Source organism: Canis lupus, chromosome 4 (genome assembly GCF_011100685.1).
Source record: "Canis lupus familiaris isolate Mischka breed German Shepherd chromosome 4, alternate assembly UU_Cfam_GSD_1.0, whole genome shotgun sequence".
Classification (NCBI taxonomy): Eukaryota; Metazoa; Chordata; class Mammalia; order Carnivora; family Canidae; genus Canis; species Canis lupus.
Genome location: NC_049225.1, coordinates 74981179 through 75008282, shown reverse-complemented (window position 1 = coordinate 75008282; position 27104 = coordinate 74981179). Strand labels below are relative to the sequence as shown.

General features: G+C 41.0%; 1 protein-coding gene across 1 annotated transcript in view; it reads right to left on the bottom strand.

Moving 5' to 3' along the window:
* Positions 1 to 27104, bottom strand: part of ADAMTS12 (ADAM metallopeptidase with thrombospondin type 1 motif 12) — a 303108-nt gene that overhangs the window by 93318 nt on the left and 182686 nt on the right. Inside the window, exons 6-11 of the mRNA XM_038535470.1 lie at positions 22242 to 22366; positions 18363 to 18512; positions 10038 to 10181; positions 9325 to 9469; positions 3365 to 3457; positions 1764 to 1909 (exon numbers count right to left, since the gene is read on the bottom strand). Coding sequence (XP_038391398.1) covers positions 1764 to 1909; positions 3365 to 3457; positions 9325 to 9469; positions 10038 to 10181; positions 18363 to 18512; positions 22242 to 22366 — 803 coding nt within the window. The remainder of the gene's footprint in view (positions 1 to 1763; positions 1910 to 3364; positions 3458 to 9324; positions 9470 to 10037; positions 10182 to 18362; positions 18513 to 22241; positions 22367 to 27104) is intronic.

Here is a 27104-nt window from a genome sequence, read left to right as displayed (position 1 = left end):
TATCAGAGAGTAAGATTTAAAAACAATTTCATCCAAAGTCCTCTAATGTACTCTTACATGTGTGGCAAATGAGAAAAGATATCATAATAACTATTATATTATCTACCATTTACTGACAATTTAATGTAGTTGGTATTTTGTTAAACTCTTTATATATATTAACTTGCTCTTTAGGAAAAATTTATTATATACATTTATTAAATATATATTGTGTATGTGTACACATATACAGGTATGTACATATAGTAAAAAGTTAATAAAAAGGAGAAGTGATATTTGAAACTGAGATACTGAGGAGACTATAGTCACATTTATCATTTGTTTTTTTTAAAAAGTGACTCTTACACTTTAGTGCAGACTAATAAAAATCTAGGCAAGAGAAACTTAACATATTTTCTACTTACCAGAGGCATATGTACACTTGTTAAAAATTTTACTTAGGAACTCATATACCAGTAAATAATGAAGAATGTCATATATATATTTGGGGGTGTGCCTGAGTGGCTCAGTTGGGTAAGTGCCTGCCTTCTGCTTAGATCACGATCCCAGGATCCTGGAATTGGGTCCCACATTGGGACCCAGTGGGGAGTCTGCTTCTCCCTCTCCCTGTGCCCCTCCCCCACTCATGTGCATGCTCACGCTCTCTAACAAAATCTTTTTATTTTTATTTATTTATTTTTTAATTTTTATTTATTTATGATAGTCACAGAGAGAGAGAGAGGCAGAGACACAGGCAGAGGGAGAAGCAGGCTCCAAGCACCGGGAGCCCGACGTGGGATTCGATCCCGGATCTCCAGGATCGCGCCCTGGGCCAAAGGCAGGCGCCAAACCTCTGTGCCACCCAGGGATCCCACAAAATCTTTTTTAAAAAAGTCATATATATAAAAAGATTCATATATAATTGGAAAGCAAGGGAATTTAAATTTAATTCATATGTTGTATCATTATATAAATTTAAAATAATGAAAAACTTAAGCACTTTGATTAAAAAATTGAAAGTTTTGTGAAATAATTTATTTTTTAAAGAAAAGATTTTTATTTATTTATTCACGAGAGACACACACACACAGCGAGAGAGAGAGAGAGAGAGAGAGAGAGACAGAGACACAGGCAGAGGGAGAAGCAGGTTCCATGCAGGGAGCCCCAATGTGGAACTTGATCCTGGGACTCCAGGATCATGCCCTGGGCCAAAGCCAGGTGCTAAACTGCTGAGCCACCCAGGGATCCCGTGAAATAACTTCTATAGAACTTTTACATGGCTAACATGGAAGCTTAAGGTTCATAAAATCCTTATCTAAAACATTCAAAATAATTATCCTCAAAAATGTACTATTTTATTAGTTATTTAAGGGTAGAAAATTATTTTTTATAAAATTAAATGTTCATTATGATTGAAAGAAAGCTACAGTCTTATTACAAGATTAAGTATAAGTAATCTCTCACTGACAGAGTCATGTTATTTAGAAGGAGTTAACTGCATAGTCTCCGAAAAACTTTCACGTAGATTATACTCTTGAAAATTTGCTTATTTTCCCAAAAAAATGGAATTGGCTTACTTATCCAAGTTCTAGTAAGAATCCAGTGCCACACCAAAATGAAACAAAACAGAACCATGTTTTTAACAACCTTCTGGTTCCCTTTTGTCTTTAGGAACCCATTAAATTTCTCCTAGGAGGCTTGGGGTCACTGGTGAGGTCCTGTTATCCAAAACTGGTCTCCCTGGTGCTCATGGAAGGAAGGCAAGTATTTTTGGCCAGACTTACTCAGGATTGTTGCAGAGCCTCTCTGCACTCTGGGCTCCGGCCCCACAGGTCCTGGAACAGTGGGACCAGGGTGACCAGCGGCCCCAGCCCCCAGGAATGCTCTCTGGTTTCTTCCCCACTGTGATACACTTGCCAGCCATACACCACTAGAGAGGGAAGAGGCAGGAGACGCATATGTCATGAAGGTTCCCAGAGTAAGCTCAGCCAAGATCCCTAGAAGTCTAAACCCAATTCTCTCAGAGCAAGAAGGCTTTTTATGGTCACCCAGCATATGGAGAAGAAAGACTCACAAAAAAATGTCTCCCAAGAGTCTTGGGTTTTAGAATCAGACAACGTCAGGTAATTTTATGCTGCCTTGTTAGAGCCAGCCAATGCAGGACCGTTACTCCAAGTGTGGTGGACACATTGCATGCCAGCAGGTAAATCCACACACCACTTCCTTCACTGAGAAAGTCCTGCTATGACACGCACATCGGCTCAGTCTGCTTAGTAACACAGTGGTTTTGTACTGTCATTGATTTACCTTCTGCTCAAGCTCCTTATCTTGCTGCAGACCATAAACAAACATTTTGCAGACTGACACTGAGCTAATACTTGTCTCTAGCCTCTGTGGGTACTTAATAGCTGCAGCAGATAACTCATCCTCTTGCAAAAAGTCCACTCATTGCCAAAAAAAAAAAAAAAAAAAAAAAAAAAAAAAAAAAAAAAAAAACCACACACAAAAATAACCCAACCACTTGTTGGAGTTCTTTCTAATATCGAGAACCATTTTTGTTTCCCTGTAAGTCTAACCATTATTTCCAGTTCTAGCGCTTCATGTGGCTCAGAAACAATTCCATCCTCACTCTTTAAGACAATCATTCCTCAACTGTCAGATTAGGAAGGTAAACATTCAAAAAAGGAACAAAAGAAAATGTAACTTGGTTGTTCGGTGATTGTGGCATGTTTTATCTGCCGGCCTCCTTTCCTCATTATTTCTGGTCACTGTGTATTGGGACCAAGTTCTATAATCTCGGTGATGGATCATGCCATTCCCAAGCTGCGTAAAGATATCCACTAAGCGTCTAAATCTGAGGCTCACAACAAACATAATGGTCGTGTTGAGCAGCACACATTACCCTGTCCTCAAGCAGTCTGGGGGATTTCTAACATCTGAATTCTTGGGTGTCTGGCTTTCCTCCAACAATTAAATCAGATGATGAGAATGTACATAACAAGTGGCCCAAATCCAACATTTTTGGAAGGCAGAAGTCACTGGTTTGTCTTTTCAGTTTTTAACATGGAGTGGGGAAGAAGTCCAAATGAAGGTTGATAATAAGCTCAGCAGATGTTATTGACCATAAATTCTGCAGAAGTTCATCAAGGAAAGATGGGACGGATGTTTTGCAAGTGAATTGTGGAACTGGGCCCCAGCCCTCTCTCCTCACTGTTTCCAATGAAGTCTCAAAAGGCGTCATGGAAATACAATCCTTTCCCCGGCTAGCCTGACAGTGTGACCTCCATTCACCCAGACAGCTGCTCTCCAGGGCCCTCTCTCCACTCCTCCCAGGAGCCTTATGCCTACCACCCTCCCACCTTCCTTCCTCAACCTGACACGTCACCTTCTTCTCACCACATCGCGTCCCATCTGCAGCAGCGTCCAGCTTAGAGCGACAAAAGCCTTTCACTGAGCACCACAGGGTCTGGCAGACATTCTGGAAAACAAACGTGAAACTGTACTCTTGTATTTTCCAAACTTGCATAAAGCACTTCTACAGTGATGGTGAAATACACACTTGGCCATCCACAGACCCATAATAATGCTGCTGTTGTTGAGTGATAAAAAGTGACCATTCGAGAACTCTTGATCCAAACTTAATTTGGACTTTGTTGTCATTCATACACAGTGGCATGGTCTACTAAGCAATAAGGAAACAGGAGACAAAACACATTTCCTAGGAGTTAAGATTAATTTCTATATGGGTGACACAGCATCACTGACCTCAGGCAGTGTAACTGGTGACTGTAGCCATCAAAGGCCAATGCAAACTATGGATGAAGGAATCGGATTACAAACAGTTGGGTGGTTATAACTTGAGCCTGCTCACTGAAGGAAATGGAACTATTCCACCCAGACAGCCTAAGCGTGTTGACTTTTGACTCAGAGTAGCCAGCCTGTTTTATCTGCCAGGGAGTGAAACGGGTCTTTCCTATTCATTTCTCCTCCTGCAGTAGGAACAAGGGAAGGATGACAAGACTCTCACATGTCATCAGAAATGGCTCCACTGCTACCATGTCCACCTTTTAGTCTTTCTTCTATCCACTCACTCATCATTCATCATTCCATCCATTTAACTGTGCTCTTGATTCAATGTTTTTTTTTAATAAGATTTCATATTTTTAGACAATTTTGGAAAATTCTCTATCTTGACCTCTCTAAATTTTGCCTCTCCCTGATTACCACTATTCCCTCCCTCTGGAACTCTTAACTGATGAGCCTTCCAATCCTCTTCTTCATGTCTTAACTTCACTTTTATATTTTTCAACTCTCAATTTTCTTGTATATAAAAGTTGAGAAAGTCTGGATTTTTATCAGGAATAGACCAGTGTCTCCATCATACAGTTCATTGATTTTTTTCTTCAACTATGTAAAGTCTGCTGTTTAATCCAAACACTGAATTTAAAATCAATGATGCTATTTTTCATTTCTAGAGGCTGTAATTGTTTTTCATATCTACCTTACAAATACCTTCTAGTGTATTTTTCCTTTTCTCAAATTGTAATTTTTCTTTTATGCATTCATTTTATTATCCTTAACTAAAATATTCACTTAATCCAAAGTCATTGAGGGTTGATTATCTCTCCTCACTTAGCTGTAGGTTGTTTTAAATTTTGAATTAGAAGCTGAATGGCGAATTCATCTAATCAGAAGCTTTATCTATTGGATTTTTGTGCATCTTTAGCTGAGCATTGGTTTCTCCAGGGCAGGTTTTTAATCTTTGTTTCTAACAGGCATCCCATGGTTCTATCAGGTCAGAAATATATTTATCTTAAATTTTTTTAGCATGAGGATTCTCTGTTTCAGGATTTTTTTTTCCTTTAGTGCCCGTGGTTCTTGGCCATGCCACCTCAAAGAATGAAGAGGTAGACCAGATGAAGGGTGATAGGCAGCAAAGAGAAGTATATTGGGGATAGTACAAAGCTCCCAAAGACAGAGAGGATCCGAGAGGTTTGCCATTTTGGTATTTAAATCGAAGAGTTTTTATGAGATTGTTGGTGGGCGATCTTCATCTGATAGCCCAATCAGACGACTGGCTGTCACCCAATCAGGTCTTTGTCCATGCACTCATCTACCTATCAGGTAGGTGTTTGCTTGGGGAAGGGTGAAGGGCTCCTTTCAGGGTGGTGTGGACTAACATAGGATGATGGTTTTTTTCCTTTTAAGGGTGGTTTCCTCTTAGGAATGGGGGGGGGCGCCCTTGCCCCTGCCTGCCTTTCTTCCCACTATCCTCCATTACAACCACACAAGAGTCTAAATTAGAACTCAATCAGTGTGAGGCTTGCTGTGGTAAAGTATTTTCTAGTGATAATGTTCTCCACCAGCATTTCTCCCCCTCAAAACCTTAGCTGAGATTAAAAAAAAGATGCTTCTGTGCCATGTATCTTTGTTGCCGGTGAGTTCTTCTAGCTTCCTTCTCATTAAGCATAGCTCCACAAGGCCCCCAGCTTCCTGTAAGGGCCTCACTTCCAGCTCTCTGCCCTGCTCCAGGTGCGCACATCACCATCTGTTGCCACTGGATGTTAAAGTCATGGCCCTTTGGTTCTCTCCGCATCTGCCTCAATGTGCTCATCACTCCCTTTTTTTAGCTTTTTCCCCCTGATGATTTTTTTCAGACTTTCTTATAAGTTCATTATGCATTTATAAAGGATGATGTGCTCAGTAAAGGGTACACAAAAACTCTTTGTTATATTTCTAACATTTTTTGAGTTATAAACTATAAACTATTTCAAGATAAAAAAAAGGTTTTAACAAAGAAAGTTGATGCTATGTTCTTTTTTAAAAGTATTTATTTATTTATTTATTTATTTATTTATTTATTTATTTATTTATTTTAATACCAAAAAGGATTAGGTTATCCTGGCTGTAATATGTAGGCAGGAATCTAAAGTCTTCATTCATTTGTCTCAAGTCTTCATTCTATTATCTAGATAGATAGATAGATAGATAGATAGATAGATAGATATTATCTATCTACATGCAAGGCCCTGCTGAATGTCAGGAATAAAAGTTCCCTCCCACTTTACTTACGTAAAGTAGGAGAGGGTTTAAATAGGAAGCAACTATAATATTGTCTAATAAAGTCTTTGTCCAAGAAAATATAGACTAGAATGTGAAATGATATTTAATCTGAGCCCCAAATGATGAACAGTAGGGATGGTGTAGAGGAACCAGAGCATGCAAAGCTCTGGAGGTGGTAGAGAACCCACAACACTTTGAAGGATTTGGGTTGTTCAGTATATGGATAAATACAGAATATGAAACAGTAATTGACCAGAGATTGCCAGAGTGGTTTGTTTTCAGTACACCAAAGGATACCCTGAAAAAATCCTTACCTTTTTAAAACATCTAAAATTGTAGATAAAATATTTAAAATGTTTTAAATGCATTCCTGAGCTGGCAAGAAAGTAAGAGAAATCCCCAGAGGCTAAGAACGTACCAGAAATGTTGGAGATCTAGAGATACAAACCTGGTCACTTAGATTTTAGTTTTAATGGTCACCTGAATACTGGGAACAATGACCTGGGCCTGTGTAGTGTGGAAAGTTGGACTGGAGACCTCACGAAGACCGTAACTCCAAAGGACTAGCCATTGTGTGAAAGGGTGAACTAAAAGAAACCTGGAGACACAGCTGGAAAACTTGTCTGTTTTGACTTTAACTCTAGGAGGAGTGGTAATGTTACCCCTGAGAGTCTGTACCTACATTGGCCCCCACACAACTCATGTAGTCAAACAACATCCAACCAATAATTTGTTTTTATTGACCCACATTCTCAGAACGTGTCAGCCATCTAAGCCATAAAGAGTAACCTGATAGGGGATGTCCAGGTGGCTCAGTGGTTGAGTGCCTCTGTTCAAGTCATGATCCCAGGGTCCTGGGATCAAGTCCTGCAGCAGGCTCCCAGGGGGGAGCCTGCTTCTCCCTCTGCCTATGTCTCTGCCTCTCTCTCTGTGTCACTTATGAATAAATAAATAAATAATCTTAAAAAAAATAAAAGAAAAAACCTGATAGGAAGTTCACTATCAAGAGCTCACAATAAAAACAAAAATCAAGACAAGGAAATAATCTATAATAAGTGAGACCTGGAAAAAATCCCAAATAGGAAGAATGGATCACATAGACTTTGGATACTGGAATTATGTAACATAAATTGCAAAATAAATGTCTCAAATACGATTAAAAAATAAGAGATCATACTGAAAGTGTGAGTTAGAAACAAAAAACTATAACAGATAAAATTTAGAAAAATAAACAAATGGACTGTCATAAGTAAAACAAAAAACAAAACCATAAATGAGATTAAAAGGTCAACAGGTTAAATAGAAGAGTAGATGTATCTGAAGAGAGACATAAAGAGAAAAAATGGAAGGCAAGTTCCCAAGACATGGAAGATTAATGATAAAGCCCAACATATAAGCAGTTAAAATTCTGTTACAGAATGGAGAATTAAAACAATATTTTAAGAGATAAGGCTAGAGAACAGGAACTGGGATGAATCCTAGCACCCCTTTCAAGCCATTTTAGAGAATTTAAACTTTATCATAGGGAATGGGGAGACTGAAATATTTTAATCAGAGAGAAACACAATCCAATTTCCATTTATAGAGGTCACTTTGGCTGCATTTTGAGGGATGGATCAGAGTTGAGAGAGGTAGTCAAACTCCAGGAAAGGAGACCAATCGGAGAACTAGCGCAGTCACCTAGGACTAGGTGCATTTTCCAGATATTCAGGAGGTAGGACTGGCATGACTTGGTAACTAACAGGAGTGAGCGGGGAGGGATTTCTGCACCAACTTTACCTTCTCTATTGAGTCTTGCTCCTTGTGTGTGTGTGTTTTTTTTTAAAGATTTTATTTATTCATGAGAGACACAGAGAGAGGCAGAGACACAGGTAGAGGAAGAAGCAGGCTCCCCTCAGAGTTGCTCCTTGTGTTTAAGCACAGTTATTTACTTTCTCCTCAGAAGTCTTTCTATGTGTCTTTTTTTGTACTGATCTCACTGCATTCAAATTGTTCTGTCTGCCTCCTCCACCAGAGCACAAGCTCCTTAAGGTCAGAGAATTTATCCTATAATTTCTGAGGGCTTAGCTTTTTCATCTTATTCAGCACCCAATCCGGGAGGGTTCAACGAGTCTTGCCTTGCCCGTGTCTATGTGTTAGCACTGGTACCTTCACGCTGAAAGGGATGCAGTCAGAGAATAGGCAAGATTCAGATCACAAAGGAATGCCACACAAAGGAGTTGGAATTCATCCTGTGGTCTGTGGACCCTAAGAGTGGAGTAGAGCCATGGTTAGGTCTCTGTTGTTTTGAAATAACCTGACTGGGGCACCTGGGTGGCTCAGTGGTTGAGCATCTGCCTTCCGATTGGGTGATGATCCCAGGGTCCCAGGATCGAGTCCTGCATCAGGCTCCCCACAGGGTTCCTGCTTCTCCTTCTGCCTGTGTCTCTGCCTCTCTCTCTGTGTCTCTCATGAATAAATAAATAAAATCTTTAAGAAAAAAAAAAGAAATAACCTGAGCAACAATTTGAATGGGGGAGACACTAGGTAGGAAGTAATTACAATTGCAAGGAGAGAAGATGAGAGACTGAATCAAGACAGTACAGTAGGAATGAAGACAACAGGGGAGAGCCACAAACTCCTTAAGAGGTTAAATGTCAGGGCCTGACCTAACATCTGGATATTGAGGGGCTCTTGCGTGGCTCAGTCAGTTAGGCGTCTGACTCTTGATTTAGCTCAAGCCAAGATCTCGGGGTGGTTGAGCCCCGTGTTGGACTCTGTGCTTGGCACAGAGTCTGTTTATCCCTCTTCCTTTGCTCTCCCCCCTGCTCGCTCTCTCTCTCTCTCTATCAAATAAATAGATAAAATCTTAAAAAAAAAACCATTTGGATATTGAAAATTAAGGAGAAGAATGAATTGGGATGAATCTCATTCCTACTTGGGATCTGAGGGTTCTCTATAACCAGATGGGAAATTGAGGAAAGGGAGCAACTTTAGGTTCCTATGGAGTCTACAGGTGTGAGTCACTATGATTCTGAAAATCACCATAGCATTTTCTTCACCACCACTCACTTGCAAAGGATTGCTGTCTCCATAGGATACCAAGGAGGTGGGGTCAAGGAATGTAAATGACCCCAACTTCACACCCGCTGCCTTGCAAACACCTTGCCATGAATGGAAGGTTTCCATTTCTGTGTCTGGCTCTTTGGATCACCAGATAGTTCCCTGGCCCTTCCTTCAGCATGCTGGAGATCTCAAGCCCAATGCATACCCACCAGAGGCACCGACATACCCAACACTTACTTCTACTTCCTGGCAGAAGGTGGCATTGGGGCCATACTGCAGCTGGCATTGATGGTGAACATCGTAGATCACTCCAGGGGCAATGACTTTGGACTTCAAGCCTTTCTTTTGGGGGGTGTCATCAAGACAGAACCCCCAGCCCCGGCTGAAACAAGTTAACAGAAACGAGAACAGTTGCTTATGATTTCCTTCGTCTTTAGTCTTTCACTGAACAGAAACTTCCATCCTATAGTTTACTCTTCATCCTTCAAGACAACTTGATTTCCACAAGGCACAGAAACCCCCAGGCCCAAGGATAGAACAGTCTAGGAAGAAATGCAAATCATACCCCACATTGCTACTTCAGCTGTGAGCCAGGAAATCAAGCAAGAGAGTAAAATAAAATCATCAGACGGGTTTCAGTGACCACTTCTGACATATCCTAGCTGTTCCTGCCAGTTCCTGGGGGACCTACCGCATCCTCAGATCATAAAGAGCCTCCCCGAGCAGGAGCAAGCAAGGGGATGGGATACTCCCCTGACTGTGGCTGGAAGGCAGGACCCATAGACGTGCAGGGTCAGAAACTGGAAGTGAAATCCAGCTCTTTTGATGGCACCCTGCTACTATGATCTATGGGAGGAACTGAGCCTTTCCCAGGCCTTGGGTCAGACTCCAAATGACTTCCAGTCTCAAGACCCCCAAGCCAGGCTGTCCTGAAACACACTGTCACTTACTCCAGGAAGCGGGTGATATACTCCTTGCTGCACTGGGACCACGTCAGTGGGGTGGGATTGTACTGGAGCTGGCGGGACATGATGTATGGGTGCCTGCCCACAGGCTCACAGTCGTTTTCTTTCCCATCGTGCTGGATGCTGAAGCTGCAGGAAGGCACAAAGCATAAGAGTACTGGGGAGGCAGGCGTGAAATAGGGAGCAAATGAGCTTCTCAGAGGTGAAAATAACCGAGATCCCCTTTTGTACAGAATGCACGTGTTTACAAAGTGGGACTCTGAAGTTGGAGAGAGAGAGAGCTAAGCTTGAACGAAAAAGCACAGGAGACATTATAAGCATGGCTTGGCTTCAAATATGCAAGGGTGGGAACCACCTGGCTAATTCAAAAACTTCTGCTTGGCTGAGAGCTGGCAGTTTGACTTCTGAGGAGTAAGGAGGGCAAATCCTGCCTCAAGCGATCTTCTTCCTCCTGCTTTACCAACCACAGCACTAGAAACCCAAACCTTCCTTCTCCCTTTTCATTGTTGTTTAAGGAAGACATGAAAGAGAAAACCTATGTGAGACTTTGTCAAAAGCCATAAGCTTTGAGTGACTGAATTTCTTTGGAGTCTTGTCATGAGCATCCTCCAGTATCAGAGACACTGGGGAGACCTCACACAGTTCAGTGGTTAGAGCGGGGTTTTGAAGACAGATGATCTGGACGGTATTCTATCTCCACCACTTAATGATCTGGGAGTTCCTCTCCTGGAAAATGCAGAGTCACCACAGTGCTAGGGTCAGATGTGAAGGGAGAGTCTGAAAACCACTTAGCAAGGGCCTGGCTGCTAAGAAGGGCTCTGTGAATGACCGAAATCCTTTATTACTGCTTTTATCCTTATCTAACCTATTCTCAAAAATCACACAGCTACTTACTGTTAAAACCAGGTTTTCCGCTGTTTGTGCTGCTACATCAGTGCCCTTACCCAGGTCTTGCTCGGTGCGCTTCTGCTCTCTGGCCTCCTACTTCCAGGCTGACCAGGTGAAGCAGCCCTGAACACCCCGATAGAGTTTATCCACCGTGGCAAGGGGTGCCTGGGAAGGAAGCAGACTCAGAAGCGTCTGCTTATAAGCTGAGTCCTCAGGATCACCCCAAGATGCCTTCAGAGCCCCCACATGATCTCTTTTCACTGGAATCTGCTTATGGCATACTTGCAGCCCAGAGCTGTTGGCTCAGATTTCCAAATCTGAACAGAGGGAAGTATGACCTTTTACTCCACTAGTGAAATTCAACTCCTCTGCCAGGGAAGCTCATATGTAACCTTAACAAAATCTCCAGATCAACATTAGCAACTCTTACAGAGAATGGTCTTTGGGGGATTTAGAAATTTCTTGTATTTTGCTTAAGCCATTATGATCTTATAAGCTTACAGATTCTTATCACGGCCCACTTAAATACAAAATTCACAAAGGAATCAGAGAATTAATGTACAAAAACTACTCTTATCACTAAGCCACAAAGAATGTGATTCAATGAAAGTTTTCATTCTAAGCAGGCCTTTCTTACGCTGTTGCAAATTCATTGGTACTCAGCTCGTGAAGTAGAACTTGTAGACTATAAGTTCACCTGCGCAATTAGTAATAACTCTAAACTGTAAGCATGGTTCAAAATTATGCATGAATAATGGTTTTTCTAGCAATAGATAGTCTAATACAAGAACATACAGCTGTATCCTACACAGCTGTAGATTCAAACCTGCCCTCAAAACATATCAGTTCCCTCAAAGCTCATTTTGTTCTACATAAAGTTTTTTCTTGTGTATTTTTTTAAATGTATTTATTGATTTGAGAGTGTGTGTGTGTGTGTGTGTGTGTGTGTGTGTGTGCCCAGGGTGGGTGGGGTGGGGAAGGCAGTGGGAGAGGGAGAGAATCTCAAGCAGACTCCCCACTGAGCATGGAGCCTGATTTCATGATCCTGAGATCATGGCCTGAGACAAAATCAAGAGTCAGAAGCTTAACCAACTGAGCCACCTGGATGCCCCTATTCTATCTAAAGTTTTTAATTCATTAAAGGATTTCCCCCTCAAGCTTTATCACCCCTCTGTACTCCCATGTTAGGAGAGAAAAGCAGTGCTACTAACCAATGTCCCTCTGGACTGTGTCTACTACGTTTAAATGTGTGGAGTGCTCCTGTCACATGGGCACAGGGGACCGATGAAAAATGAAGGCCAAGAAAGTACATGGGGTCATGGGGATGGAAGGTTTGTTTCCAGGAAGCCTCTCTCCAACAGATAGGATGGAAGCAGAAGAGCAGCTGGGATTCTGGAGCCCTCTGCAGTCCCAAACAACTTACTGAGCTGTTGGGATTCACCCGCTTTACCTCATGTTTGGCTTTCAACTCCTGTAGGAGTTGGCCAAATTATAGATGGGAAATAGCAAGTTGATTACTTAGCTGGGTTTCAGGGTATCATTTGATGGATATTACTTGCCTTTTATTATTCATTTTTTTCATCTGAGTATAGTTGACACAATGTTATAGTAGTTGCAGCTGTACAACTTAGTGATTTGGGCAAGTGTATATACGTCAGGCTCCGTTCCCCATAAGTTTGCCTGCCATCTGTCCAGTCATACCGCTATTACAACACCATTGACTATATTCCTTATGCAGTACCTTTTATTCCTATAACTTGTTATTCATTTTACAGCAGAGAGATAACAGCAGAGAACAAAACCATGAGAGTGGGGCGGCCCGGGTGGCTCAGCGATTTAGCGCCGCCTTCAGCCCAGGGCGTGATCCTGGAGACCCGGGATCGAGTCCCACATTGGGCTCCCTGCATGGAGCCTGCTTCTCCCTCTGCCTCTCTCTCTCTGTCTCTCTCATAAATAAATAAATAAAATCTTTAAAAAAAATGAGAGTGTGACTGTGCACTTTCCAAACTCATTTAGGAAATACCAATTCCATGTATGTAACACACAAAGGTCTGTAATGAAATCCAGAAGCAGGAGAGAAATACTGGGTGAATATTGCTTTATGAGTGTTCATCTGTATCATGATATTTTCATTACTTAAAAGGAAAGGATGCTAGGTCTCAGATAAGCTTGTAAATTTCCTCCTGGAATTCTACTTTCATTTTTGGTAACTTAACCTAAGGAGCCTCATAAAGGTGGTATGAGGCCAAGTGACTGATACAATCTGAGGTCCTCATAAATGGATTTTTAAAGAGTTTTCTCTCAAAAATGAAATTATTCACATAAGGCCATAACACAGGTTAGTTAATTTTACTTTCTATTTTGTATCACACATAATCTTTCATGAAACAAACAATGTTTCCAAGAAACAATGGGATATCTATGTTATTAAGCTATAATGAGAGTCTTTTGGAGACACTGGTTTATCCCAGTTTTGGCTTTTTAAAATTATTATTATTTTTTATCTGCCACAGTCCATTTCATTGATCTTTCCAGTGTCTCAGTTTGCTCCACAGATAATTAGAACTACACAGCTAAAGAAAGAACTAAATACCCCAGAAGCATCTTTTGCTATGAGCAAAAGTTTCTTAAGAAGTTCCTAAAGTCTTCTCTGGTTTGATTTTGTGTTTTACTAAAGGATTTTTTGCATCACTCAGGCTTACACGTTCTTTCAACTTTCCATTCGTATCAGTGACTCTTAAATTATTTTTTTTTTGTCCATTAAAAGACAGTGTTTTAATGCAAATCAAAAGCACCATGAAATACTCCTTTCAAAATGGCAAAAAACAACAATGACAAAAAAAAAAAAAAAAAAACAAGAAATAACTGTTGGTGAGAATGTAGGGAAAAAGGAACCTTCATGCACTGTTGGTGGGAATGTAAATCAGTATAGCCACTGTGGAAGACAGTACAGAGTTCTTCAAAAACTTAAAAATAGACATATCATATGATCCAGCAATTGCACTACTGGGTATTTACCCAAAGGAAATGATAACACTAATTCCAAAAGATATACTGCCATCATGTTCACTGCAGCATCATTTACAAAATAGCCAAGATATGGAGGCAACTTAATTGTCCATCAATGGATGAATGGATGAAGAAGATGTGGTGTATCTATTTACAACAGACTCAGTCACAAAAAGGATGAAATCTTGCCATTTCCAACAACATGGGTAAACCTAGAGGGCATTATGCTAAGTGAAGAAGGTCAGACTAAGAAAGACAAATACAATATGATTTCACTCATGTGGAATCTAAAAAAGCAAATGAATAAACAGATAAAAAGCAGATTCAGGGGTGCCTGTGGTGGCTCAAATGGTTAACTGTCTGCCTCTGGCTCAGGTCATGATCTCAGGGTTCTGGGGTCAAGCCCTGAATTGGGCTCCCGGCTCAGCAGGGAGTCTGTTTCTCCCTTTACTCCTCCCCCTGCTCATGCTTTGTCTCTGTCTGTCTGTCTGTCTCTCAAATGAATACATAAAATCTTATGGGAAAAAAGAAGAATTGAACACGTAAACACAGAGAACAAACTGGTGGTTGCCGAGAGGAGGAGGGTAAGAGTGTATGGGCAAAATGGGTGAAGGGGGAGTGGGAGATACAGGCTTTCAGTTATGGACCAGATAGGTCATGGGGATAAAGGCACAACACAGGGAATAGTCAATGATACTGTGATAAGATTGTGTAGCGACAGATACATTATGCTGTGGTGAGCATAGTATAACACATGGAGAAGCTGAATCACTATATTGTATACCTGAAACTAATGTAACACTGTGTGTCAACTATACTCAAATTTTTAAAAAAATTAATTAAAATGACAGTGTTCTATTTAGATCATCTGTACATGGCCCAATGCCTTTTTAAAATTTACTTTTATTTTTTTTAAAGATTTTATTTATTTATTCATGAGAGACACAGAGAGAGAGGCAGAGACATAGTCAGAGGAAGAAGCAGGCTCCCTGAGGGGAGCCTGATGCAGGACTCAATCCAGGACCCTGGAATCATGACCAGAGCCAAAGGTAGACACTCAACCGCTGAGCCACCCAGGTGCCCCCCGCCCTATGCCTTTTTTTTTTTTAATTAAACTTTTTATTTTGAAATAATTGTAGGCTCACTTGCAGTTTTAAGAAATAAACGAATAGGTTCCTGGTCTGCTTTGCTCACTTTCTCCCCAATGGTAACACATCGCAAAACTATAATCCAATAACACAATTAGGGTTTTGATGCTGATATGGTCAAGACACAGAACACTATCGTCACCACAAGGATCTCTCATGTCACACTTACAGCCACACTTTCTTCCTTCCCTCCCCTATTCTGTCCTGAAGCCCTGGTGGCCACTAATTAATATGTTCTCCATTTCTAGAATTTTGACACTTCAAATATGCTATATAAATGGAATCACACAGTATGTAACCTTTTAGGATTGCTTTTTTTTTTTTTTCACAGAGCATAACTGTTTTAAGATTCATCAGGTGGCTGTGTGTATCAAGGTTTCCTTTCTTTTTATTGCTGACTAGTAAATATTACATAATATGTATCAAACCCAGTTTATGTAACCGTGTTACATTTACCCTGTTGGGTTGACAACAACCCTGAATTGTTTCTAGTTTTTGGCTATTAAGATTAAGCTTCTGTAAACATTCATGTAAAGGTTTTTGTGTGAACATAAGTCTTCATTTTTCCAGGATAAATGCTCAGGAGTACAACCTCTAGATTATATGGCAGTTGCAGGTTTACTGTTTAAAAAACTGACAACCGATTCTCTATAGTGAACCATTTTACTTTCTCACCAGCAAGCTATGAGTGATGCAGTTTCTCTGCAATCTTTCAGCATTTGGTGTCACCACTATGTAGTCATTCTGATTGGTGCGTGGTGATATCTCATTGTGGTCTTAATTTACATTTCCCTGATAGCTAATGATGTTGAATATATTTTCAAGTGCTTATTTGCCATTTATGTACCCTTTTTAGTGAAATCTCTCCTCATGTCTTTTGCCCATGTTCTAGTTACTGTTTGTTTTATTACTATTGAGTTTTGATAGCTGCTTATTTTGATGCTAGTCTTATTGAATAGATGGTGTTAGTTTCCTAGAACTGCCATAAAAATTACCATAAGCTCAGTGGCTTAAAATAACAGGAACTTATTCTCTCACAGTCCTGGAGGAGAGAAATCTGAAATCAAGGTGTCAGCAGTACTACGAACACTTTAAAGGCTCCAGGGGAGAATTTGTGCTTGTTTCTTCTAGCTCTTGCTAAATACAGGCTTTCTTGACTTGTGGGAGCAAGACTCTAACTTCTGCCTCCGTCTGTACATGGCCTCTTTCTATTTGATCTCTCTGTGTCCAAATCTCCTTTTCCAGTCATTGGGTTTATGGCCCAACCTGAATCTAGTGTGATTTCATCTCAATTATTAACTGACAACATCTGCAGAGACCCTAGTTCCAAAACAAGTAACATCCTGAAGTTCCAAGTAGCCTTGAAGGGAAGGGAGACACTGTTCAAGCCACTACACAGGGTTTGCAAATATTTTATCATAGGCTATGTGGCTTGTCTTTTCATCCTCTTAAAAGAGTCAGAAGTTTTTAAATTTTGATGAGTCCGATATTTAAGTGTTTCCATTTATGGGACTGTACGTTTGATGTCAAGTTTAGAAACTCTTTGCCTGGCCCTAGATACTGAAAATTTTCTATTTATGTCCTAAAGGTTTTTTAGTTCAAAATTTTACATTAAGTTTATGTTCTACTTTAAGATAATTTTTGCATATGATACAAGACTTAAGTAGAGGTTCTTTTTATATATTTAAAATTTTTGCCTATGGATGTCCAATTGCTTCAGGACCCTTTCCTGACCCTTTCTTCATTGAATTGCTTCCATATTTTTGTCAAGAAATCAGTTGGATATATTTGTTTTGCACTATTTTTGCATTCTCTGGTTGATTCCATTGATCTTCATGTCTTTCCCTCCACGCAAACCACACAATCTAGATTACTGAAGGTCGTATTTTGAAATATCGTAGACTAATTCTTTCCATTATTCTTTTTCAAATTGTCTGGAAAACTTACTCTAGTTCCTTTGACTTTCTATATACATTTTAGAATAGTTTGTCTATATTTCAAAAAGAATCTTACTGGAATTTTGGTAGAAATATCATTAAGCCTATATATTTATTGCAGGAGAATTCCATTTTTACCATTGTTGAGTCTTCCAATTCATGAACATAGTATGTTTCTCCATTTATTTAAATCTGATTCTTTTCTCAGTGTTGTGTAATTTAGAGCCTACAGTATGTCCTGTACACTTTTGTTAGATTTAAAAGTATATAATAATTATATGTAAATATTTCATCACACTTTGGAGTCATCATGAAAGGTACTACATTTTTCAATTCAGTGTTCACCTGCTCGTTGCCAGTTTATAAAAATGTGATTGATTTTGTATGATTATATTGTACCTTGTGAGCTTATTTGTTCTAGTTTGGAATATCCAGTCTCCATGGCTCTTCCCAATCCCTCTTCTTTTCAGACTGCACACTCAAAGAATGCCACAGGGTTCTGCTTCCTTCCTTCAAAGGAGGAGACCCAGGCAGGCGGCTATATAACAGGGAAGGGGTATAGCTGAGTCATTCACATGGCTCCCTAATTAGCATGATCTTCTCTTATTTGTGGTTAGTGTATATATCAACAAATTAAGTTACAAATAAGCTAACATCTTTTCTCTTTACTTGGAAAATCCAGAAACCTCATTATCTCTTCACTGCAACATGCTTTTAGTGAACTTATCCAATCAAATTCACACATTTTTGAGACAAATTGCACCTCCTGTTAACTGACCTTTGCTTGATGGTCTTTCCCCATTTATTGTAGTTTTAAATTTCTGCTTTATTCAATATGTTCCTGTAATCCATTTAAGTAAAGTGGGATTAACAATAGTATCCATTTCACAAGATTGTTGAGAGGATTCAATGACACAGGACAAAGTGTATGACATAAAGGTGCAAAAATGTTAATGTTTGTGACTTTTTGGTGACATTAATATTATTACTATTCCATAATAACTAAACAGGAATTGTTACTTCTGAATTAATCAAGTGAGTTAAAGTTTATGTCTTTGTTTGTTCTCAACTCATTCTAATCCAGAAAATTGTAGTAGCCTCTTTGATTCTGTCTTATAGATAGGTACATGCGGTCAGGGAACAAAAGACCTGAAATTTTTTATGTATGTGATTATCCTCACTTTACAGATGAGGTAGCAGAGGTTTAGGAAGGTGAGTCAAGACACAATGCACCTGACTCCTGATTCCCCATGTAGGGTGTTTTCCCCTGTCTCTACTGACGTAGTATGTGAACATGGCAAGGAGATCTCAGTGTCCTGACCCTTTACCTGTGTCCGAGCTCATGGGCAATTGTGAAAGCCAGAGGGAGTCCAGAGTCTTCATTGATGTTACAACTCCGGTGAGGCTGGCACATTCCTGACAGGTGGGACAGACCTAGAGTCTCACAGGGGCGATTGACACCAGCACAGATATCTTTTCTGAAAGCAGAGAACAGAGATGCATAGGCTTCCAAAGAAACATCTGAAAAAATCCTGGAAAAAATCTTGGTATTAATTCACATTCAATGTGGGCTGGGGAGCATAATTAATATTGTTTTTAAAAGTCCACATGAATATAGGTTGCAATTCTGAATTCTTAATTTTGATTTCACCTCTTAATTACTGAATCTTACAAACACCTAAACAATAAAGGAAGATATGACAAATGTTTTATTTTGAGTTGAGCTGCTTTTTGCCTTTAATCTCAGGAGGCCAAATTACATTGTTTTGCCCAAAAGAGAAGGATTTAATTGAAAATTTGAGATTATTTGAACTTTTAAGTAAAGAAAGGACAACCAGTAGTGGCTGAAAGGTTTCAAATATGAAACCCCTTTTTTGGTCTTTCTGAGGTCTGTGCTCAAAATTCATCTGAGAACTTTTGCTTATTCACAAAAAAGGCAATTGGTCTCATTAATCCACCCAGAGCTCAAATCAGTGGTCTTTCCAGTCCCTTTACCCAAACAAGATGGCATAAGGGAGGGAATGCATATACAAATAAAGACTCCTAGCATCTTAAAAAATTTGATTATAGTTTTTAAATGTAAAAATGTGCTCCCATATCTTTGTAGGAATTATTTCAGTCATTGACAAGAGTTAACTAGTCCTATGGTTTTCTTCAATTCAAGAAGAACTCTTTGCCAAGAATAGCTGCACAAATGCCAATAAGGTTCTGAGCTTCAGTTAGTTATAGACCTTCAACTCATTGGGCTTGTGTGGGTACCATTCCTGGCAATGAATGGTCTGTTTTTTGTTTCCACTGGGCCATGGAAAAGACCCAGGCTCTGAAAAATCCTGTGACTCCTCAGTTCTGCAGGAGACAATTACTGGAACAATAGGATAGGAAAGAGAGGCAGCTCCCATCTCAAGACATGCCAACTGATTTGATCTCCATTCTAATAGCAATAGTTGTTGGGTGGTTTTGTATTGGAGAGCTAGATTGAATCATACAGCCCAATCATTCTAAATAATTGCTTGGTCTGTCAGAGGACCAGCCAAACACTTTTCCACCCCTATTACAAATGTACTTGTCACTAGCTCCTTTTTTAAAAAAAAGTATATGCCTGTATAGAGCTGCTGAGAAGAGATGATTAGTGTCTACTGCTTACTCACTGGATTTCTCATTCTGATAGGAAAGGAGTCGGGTCCATTAAATCATTGTTTACTGAGTGCCTACTAAGTATCTAGCACTACAGTGGAAAAAAGGCGGTAATAAGAGAAATGTAGGAATATGAGTCTTCCAGGCTAAGAGCTTCTGCTCCCCAAAGCAGATTGGCTCTACCTCTAGCATGCACTGGGAGTAGTGAAAGAGAAAACATGCCGTGGCATGCAGGTACAAGTCCCACTTCATGAGGCATGTTCAAGACAAATCCACCTTTCCCTCAATGCAATTCTACAGAGAACCCTTTTGACATGGATCTCAACCCAGTCCTCCAGGGGCAAGTCATACACTTCCCTCCCTGGTCTTGCCTGTTTTTTTCAGACCAGAGGTTCTCAACAGGGGTTTATTTTGCTCCCCACCCATTCCTAGAGGATATCTGGCCATCTCTGGAGACAGCTTTTGGTTATCACACTTGAAGAAGGGTGCTATTGGCATCTCATGGATAGATTAAATATATGTCCATGCATGGGATAGCCCTTCAAAGGAAAGAATTAAGCAACCCAAAATGTCAGTTATACCAAGGATGAGAAATCCTGTTTTAGAATTTGAAATACTTGCCACTGTTTAGGAGTTGGTGAGTTTCATCATACACTGAAACCAGACTTTTGTTCCAAGGGAGAAAAGTTATAATAAGAGAATAATTATAATAATAAAAGAACAGATCTTTCATATCCTTATGGGTATTAGTTGAGAGTATAACTATTAGGGCCCAACTGCCTGGATTTAAGTCCCAGGTGTACCTGAACAGCAATGATATTTGGGACAAGTGACATAACCAAGCCTCAGTTTTTCCATCTGTAAAACAGGAATGATTGATAGCAGTCAGCTAGCAGGGTTGTTGTGGAGATTAATGACTATTCTAATAAATGTAGCACAGTGCTACATAAAACACTCCACAAATGCCAGCTATCATCAACTCACCCCTTTCTTCATATGAGAATGACAGAAGAAACGATTTCTGTTTTCAGAAAAGAGATGGAGCTGATGCAGCTTCCAATGGAGGTCCCAGATCTGGGGTTCTTCCCTATAGATATATCCTGCCTGGACTGAAATCTCTCTGTGGCTTATTGCCCAGGATCTCAGTGTTTCCTGCCTGCTTGCTGGCTCCTCAGAACCCCTGTGCTTACATTCTACACTCACAGCAACCTACCTCCCAGTGGAGCTACTAATGTCACAGGTCCTAATACGAACCTAATGTTATAGGTTTGTGTCACAGACTTCCTTTGGAGATTGTCTGCATTCAATCAAAGTTTTGATACTCTCATTCCAAAGAGTGATTCTGTTGTCTGGAATGAAGGCTGGTTATCATCCTTTGCAGGCATCCCATGCACTGGGATACCAAAGGGACAGATGACAGGCCAAAATGTTAGGGCAGCCTGTTCTCCCCGGGGAAGACAAACACACAGAGCCTTCCAGTGCATGAAGCTCTCTGTGGCTGAAAGGGCAGGTCAAGCAGCCTCTTCTATTACATATTCCTGGATTTCTTGATGTCTCCAAATCTGCACAGGAGTGCCCCATGAGAACTTACCTCCCCTATGAATGAAAGACCTTCATTTGTCTAAATTAAACTACTGTTTGATACATAGCAGGTATTCAATTAATACTGATTCATTTATTGAATCAATGAGAAAACATAGCCTTCAAGAGCCTGAGTTGATTAGAAAAGTTTATTAGCCTTTCATAGCTATGAGGCCTAGAAAGTTGATGGTTTTTATTAGTGCCATAGGGTCTATTTGTAGTCAGAACAAAATATTATCTTCATGAGGGTGAAGGGAGACAAGTGTAACCAAACACCTTTGCCTATTCAGTGGTCAGGGTTGGGGGGTGGGCTGCTGCCTATATTCTGTTCTCAATACCAGTCAGGGATGGGTTACAAGGAGGACTGACTTCTGTAGAGATAGTTTCATGTTTCTAAACTGGAGAAAAATATTTTAAAAACAAATCAAAGGATCAGAAACCCCATGCTTAAGAGTTACCAGAGTCTTTAATGAGGATCTGCAAACAATCTTCCTGATTGTTTACAGAGCTGCATGAAAAAGCCAATTTTAAAGATGAAATCATCATTGGGATAGGAAAAAGGCCTGCATTTTGCCAGCAGATGCAGTTTAGTAACATGGAGAGTTTTGCTCCACATGTGTACTAACTGCCCCTCACTGGTATGGGCTTCAGGAGTTGTCTGAATCATAGAAGCTGCCTTTTTAAACGACCAAGAGCGGGCAGCCCGGGTGGCTCAGCGGTTTAGCGCCACCTTCAGCCCAGGGCCTGATCCTGGAGACCTGGGATTGAGTCCCGTGTTGGGCTCCCTGCATGGAGCCTGCTTCTCCCTCTGCCTGTGTCTCTGCCTGTCTTTTTGTTTCTCATGAGTAAATAAACAAAATCTTAAAAAAAAAAAAAAATGACGGAGAGCAGCAAAGAGTAGGAGACTTGCATCAGTTTGAATACCTGATAACTCTTTGACTGGCCCGCCCCCGTGCCTTGCAGCCCCTGGCTTCCATGTAGTCCCGGGGTACCTGGTGAGGAGGACAGCCACATCATGATGGGCAGGGTTGAGGTCACTCTTTGGATTGATGCTCTTCTGCCACTTACAGAAGCTGGACAGTGTCTTCTCCGCATGGTGAACTATTTTCAATCCTTGCTAGAGAAAGAAGAGGAAGAGACAGGCACGGGTGAGTTTCCTGTGCTCAGAGCTCATCACATAAGTCCCTGGAAGCAGCCTAGCAGGATGAGCTCTGGGTGGGCACCTCAGACATCCATTTGGCCGAAGTTTGGCAAAGGCCAACTTACTCCCTGCTCTCAACACCATTACTCTCATGACATTTATTAAAAGAACCTGAAGGGCAGAAGTGCAGGACATCAATTTTCACTGGAGCAAATAGTTCTTGAAGAAAAATGAAAAATACACTGGCCAAGACCAAGAGCTGTTTGAAGTTCCATCTCTAGCAGCTTTCTGCTTCCTAAGCTAGTAAAGAGGCATTTTTATTTCTAATGCAAAAAAAAAGAAATAAAAAGATTTTCAACAACAAGGTTCTTCCTTACATGAAAACTCCTACAAGGCTGGGGTTGCACTCAATGTTTCCTTGCCCTTTGGTTTCCATTTTGGTCTCACATTTGTGGGTGAAGGGCAGAGGATGACATAATCTCTTCAGGCCTCTAACCCGTTAGGATCACTGGCTATCTGACAACAATTAGGATGCTGAAGAGGGTGCCCCCAGCCTGCAACTTCCAGGGCTTCTGAGTCACCCACTTGGTGACTACTGGGGATGGGAGGAGAAGACTTGTTCTAAATTAACTGGATGAACACTTGTCAAAAGGAGGAGGAGGGGGCTCCCATTCTAGGAGGGCCTCCAGCTTCATTTGAATTTCTAAAGGAGACATCCCTTTCACTTGGCCTATTTCTTTGGGTCTCTCTGTGGAGCTGTCCCTCACACAGGGTGGGTTCTACCTGGAGAATGACCACCTCCACTGGCCTACGCTAATCTAAGTCTACCACTCCGGCCTCAGTCCAAGGAGTTCAGGACAATCTCTATGTGAAACTATGAACTTGCTTCTGTACCATTCTGTGTTCTGCTAAGGCCCACAGCCAAAGCAAATAAGACCTGAGAGGCTTCAGTTGCTTGTTAAAGGCATTTCCAGGTCTGCCCCCACCCAGGCCAATTAGCCACCGTAGACAACTGCCTTTTTTTTTTTTTAAGATTTTATTTATTCATAGAGACACACACAGAGAGAGAGAGAGAGAGAGAGAGAGAGAGAGGCAGAGACAGAGGCAGAGGGAGAAGCAGGCTCCACGCAGGGAGCCTGACGTGGGACTCAATCCCAGGACTTCAGGATCACACCCTGGGCCAAAGGCAGGCGCTAAACCGCTGAGCCACCCAGGGATCGCAGACAACCTGCCTTTTACAAAAACACAGAAAGGTGGCTCATCATCACTCATGAAAATTCACCGAACTGCTTAGCATTATGATTTTAAATAGAAGAAACAGACTTCACTATTTACTAATCCTCACTGTTCCAATATCCAGCAGAATGCTGTCTGGTGGAGGAGAAGGAGTTATGGTGGACTAGCTGGGCACAGGGGTCAGCCTCCTAGTCATCTCGTCAAGCCAGGGTAGAGTAGCAACCCTACCAGAGGCAACGCCCCCGCCCACCACAGAGAAGCAGTAAGGTGGCATAAAGCAGGGATGGAAGGAAAGAGAAAGGAAGGGAAAGGAAGGAAAGAGAAGGAAATAAAAAGGGAGGAAGGAATTATTTCTTGATCATTTACTATATGCCCAACACTTTGACATATATTCTTTCATTTGATCTAATTGCATCTTCTTGGCATTATTTCTAAAGCAAGCGTGGTTATTTATGTTCATTTTAGAATAAGAAGGAATTAAACCTCAGAGAAGTGAAAAACTAGCTGCAGGTGATTCGGGTCAGATATCAAGTCAAAGGCTCCAAGAACAAGAGCTCCTCAGTGAAGCGTGCTCCCGGCAGGTGGCCAGCCTCATTAGGAGCCCCCCTGGGTTATAGCTCCTTCACACTGGATGGCAGATTATTCAACAGAGCATCAACTACGATTGGATTGCTTTGAGGTCTGTTCTCAACCCTACATTTCTTTGTTTATTTAGTTGTGGGCTTTTGTTGTTTTGTGTGTGTGAGCAAGGAGGTCTCTGAGGGAATACTCATTAATTAAAAAATAATACCAACTGGAATTATTCTAAAGAAAAAGAAATCCTTAGGCATATGCCTAACGGAACAGGTGCAGGATCTGTATTGGGAAAACTGCAAAATGCTGATGAAAGACAAGAGCCTCAATCTAAACTTCACACCTTGCCCAAGTACTGACTCAGGATGGATCACAGACCTAAATGTAAAAATATACATTTTTATATATTTTTTTTTATTTACGAGAGAGAGAGAGAGAGAGAAGAGAATGTGCACGAGCAGGGGAGGGGCAGAGGGACAGGGAGAAGCAGCTTTCGGCTGGGCAGGGAGCCCTACTTGGGGCTCAATCCCAGGATCCTGAGATCATGACTTGAGCCAAAGGCAGATGCTTAACCGACTCAGCCACCCAGGTGCCCCCAAAACTATAAAACTTTTAGAATAAAAAATCATAGGAGAAAATATTGGACAAGGAGTTCACAGACTTGACAGTAAGGACACCGATTCGTACAAGAGGAGACTGAAAAACTGGACCTCCTTCAAAATTAAAGACTTCCTCTGAGAGAAACCTTCCAAGACAATGAAAAGATGAGCTCTAGCATGGAGGGAAATCTTTGTAAGGCAAAGTATTCAGAAAAAAAAAAACAAAAAAAAAAAAACAAAGTACTCAGACCCAGAATACATAAAGATCTCTCAAAACTCAACAATAAAAAGACAACAATGAGAAAACAAGCAAACATGAAGTTTCATCTCAGTGAGGGGGATGTACAGATGACCAACAAGCACAGGAAAAGATGTTCAACGTCCTTAGCCATCAGGGAATGGCAAGTTAAGGCTGCAATGAGATACTCCTGCAGGCCTAGAACGAATGCATTTAAAGGCAGCAGCAGCACCCACGGATGTGGTAAAGTTGGTCACCAGTAACACTGTTGCTGAGAATGCAAAATGGTACAGCCACTACGGAAAGCAGCTTGATAGTTTCTTTAAAATATGAAACATGCAACGGCCATATGACCCAGCAGTTGCATCCCTTGACATTTATCCCAGAGAAATGAAGACCTGTGTTCGCACAAAGGCCTATAGTAGAATGTTTATAGAACTTTGCTCATAACAGCAAAACCCTGGAACAACCCAAATATCCCTCAGTGAGTGAATGGTTAAACAAGCCAGTAAATACTGCGGAATGCTACTCAGCACTACAATGGAACAAAGGCTTGGAGACACACAATTTGGATATATCTTGAAGGAATTAAACTGGATGAAAAAAATCCAATCTCAAGAGGTTACATACTCTATGATTCCATCTGTAGAACATTCCTGAAATGACACAATTATAGACATAGAGAACAGACGTGCTTTCCAGGAGTTAGGTTGGTAGAAGGGAGGTACAGACTTCGTGATGAAACCGTTCTGTATTGTGGCAATAGTCACATAAATCTACATGGGTTAAAACTGCAGAGAAAAAAAATGTACACACACACCAGTGCTGGTAAAACTGATGAAATCTGAATAAGGTAAGGATTTGTACAAATACTAACTTTTTGGTTATGATATTGTTTTACAGTTATGCTAGGTATGATCATGAGGAGAAAATGGGTGAAGGACATAAGGGAGTTCCCTGCACTGTTTCTTCCAACTGCATGTGAATCTGTAACTCTTTCAAAACAAAAATATTTTTTAAATATCTTAAAAATAATAACTGGTCCAAATTAAGGCTTGAGGGTTGCAAAAGAAAATCTTGCAATGCACTTTTGAGTCCTCTGTGGGTTCAGATTCTATAGAATTCAGATTCTATGTGGGTTCCTTGCTTCTTAATTTTACCTGAAATTCCATAGTTTTGAATCAAAGGGAACCCACAGTCTTTCAGGCGGGTTGTAGTGGGTAGGAAAAGCCCCTCCACACACACACTCACATACCCGTACACTCAACACGCTCACACACCCACACGAAGGATCAGTTAAGTTCCTTGTCTAAGTAGCCATACATATAAACACTTACTAGAGTGAAGGGGACCACAAGGCCAAAGCAGAGGGGCCCCATTTTGGAATGTTCTCCTTTGGCTCACAAAGTCCCTGGTAGAGGCCCACGGGTCAGGATGGGATGCCAGCAGATCCGAGAAGCTCAATTTTTGTTTCAGCATTGGCTGGACTCACTATTTTGTAAGACTTACATACCAATCCATGAATGTTTATTTAAAGAAGAGTGAATGTTTGCAAACTTCCACACTTCCCAGTACCTGAGCCAAACTCCGTGTCAGCAAGGACACATCTTCACCATCGTGGGGAGAGCAGAGTCATTTTCCAGATGTTGCAGCATGAACTCTGCCTCCAATTTTCCCATTATTTCTAAGAGCCCATTTCCCTGAAGGGTCCTAGGTATTATGAATCCAATCTTCTCACTTCCAGTGAGTAAATCCAGGCCAGAGAGGGGCACTACCTTAGCCAAGTCACACAGCAGGTGTGGGCAAGGCTAGGCTTTGATTCCAGGTTCGCAGCTACTAGTCTGAGACAGGTAGTTTCCAAACTGTTGAAGACTTCTCTAGACTTAGGGCTTGAATAGCTGGAAAGATTTAACCATTAGCCAAAGGATGATTATTGCTTATTTCTTACTCCCCCAGGTCACACTCCCACCCCTGGGGAGGAGACAAACACAGGAAGAGACCCTCCATTTCCGAGACACCAGCTAGCTCTCATCCTCCTCCTGCTCTCTGACCACTTCTCAGGCTCCTC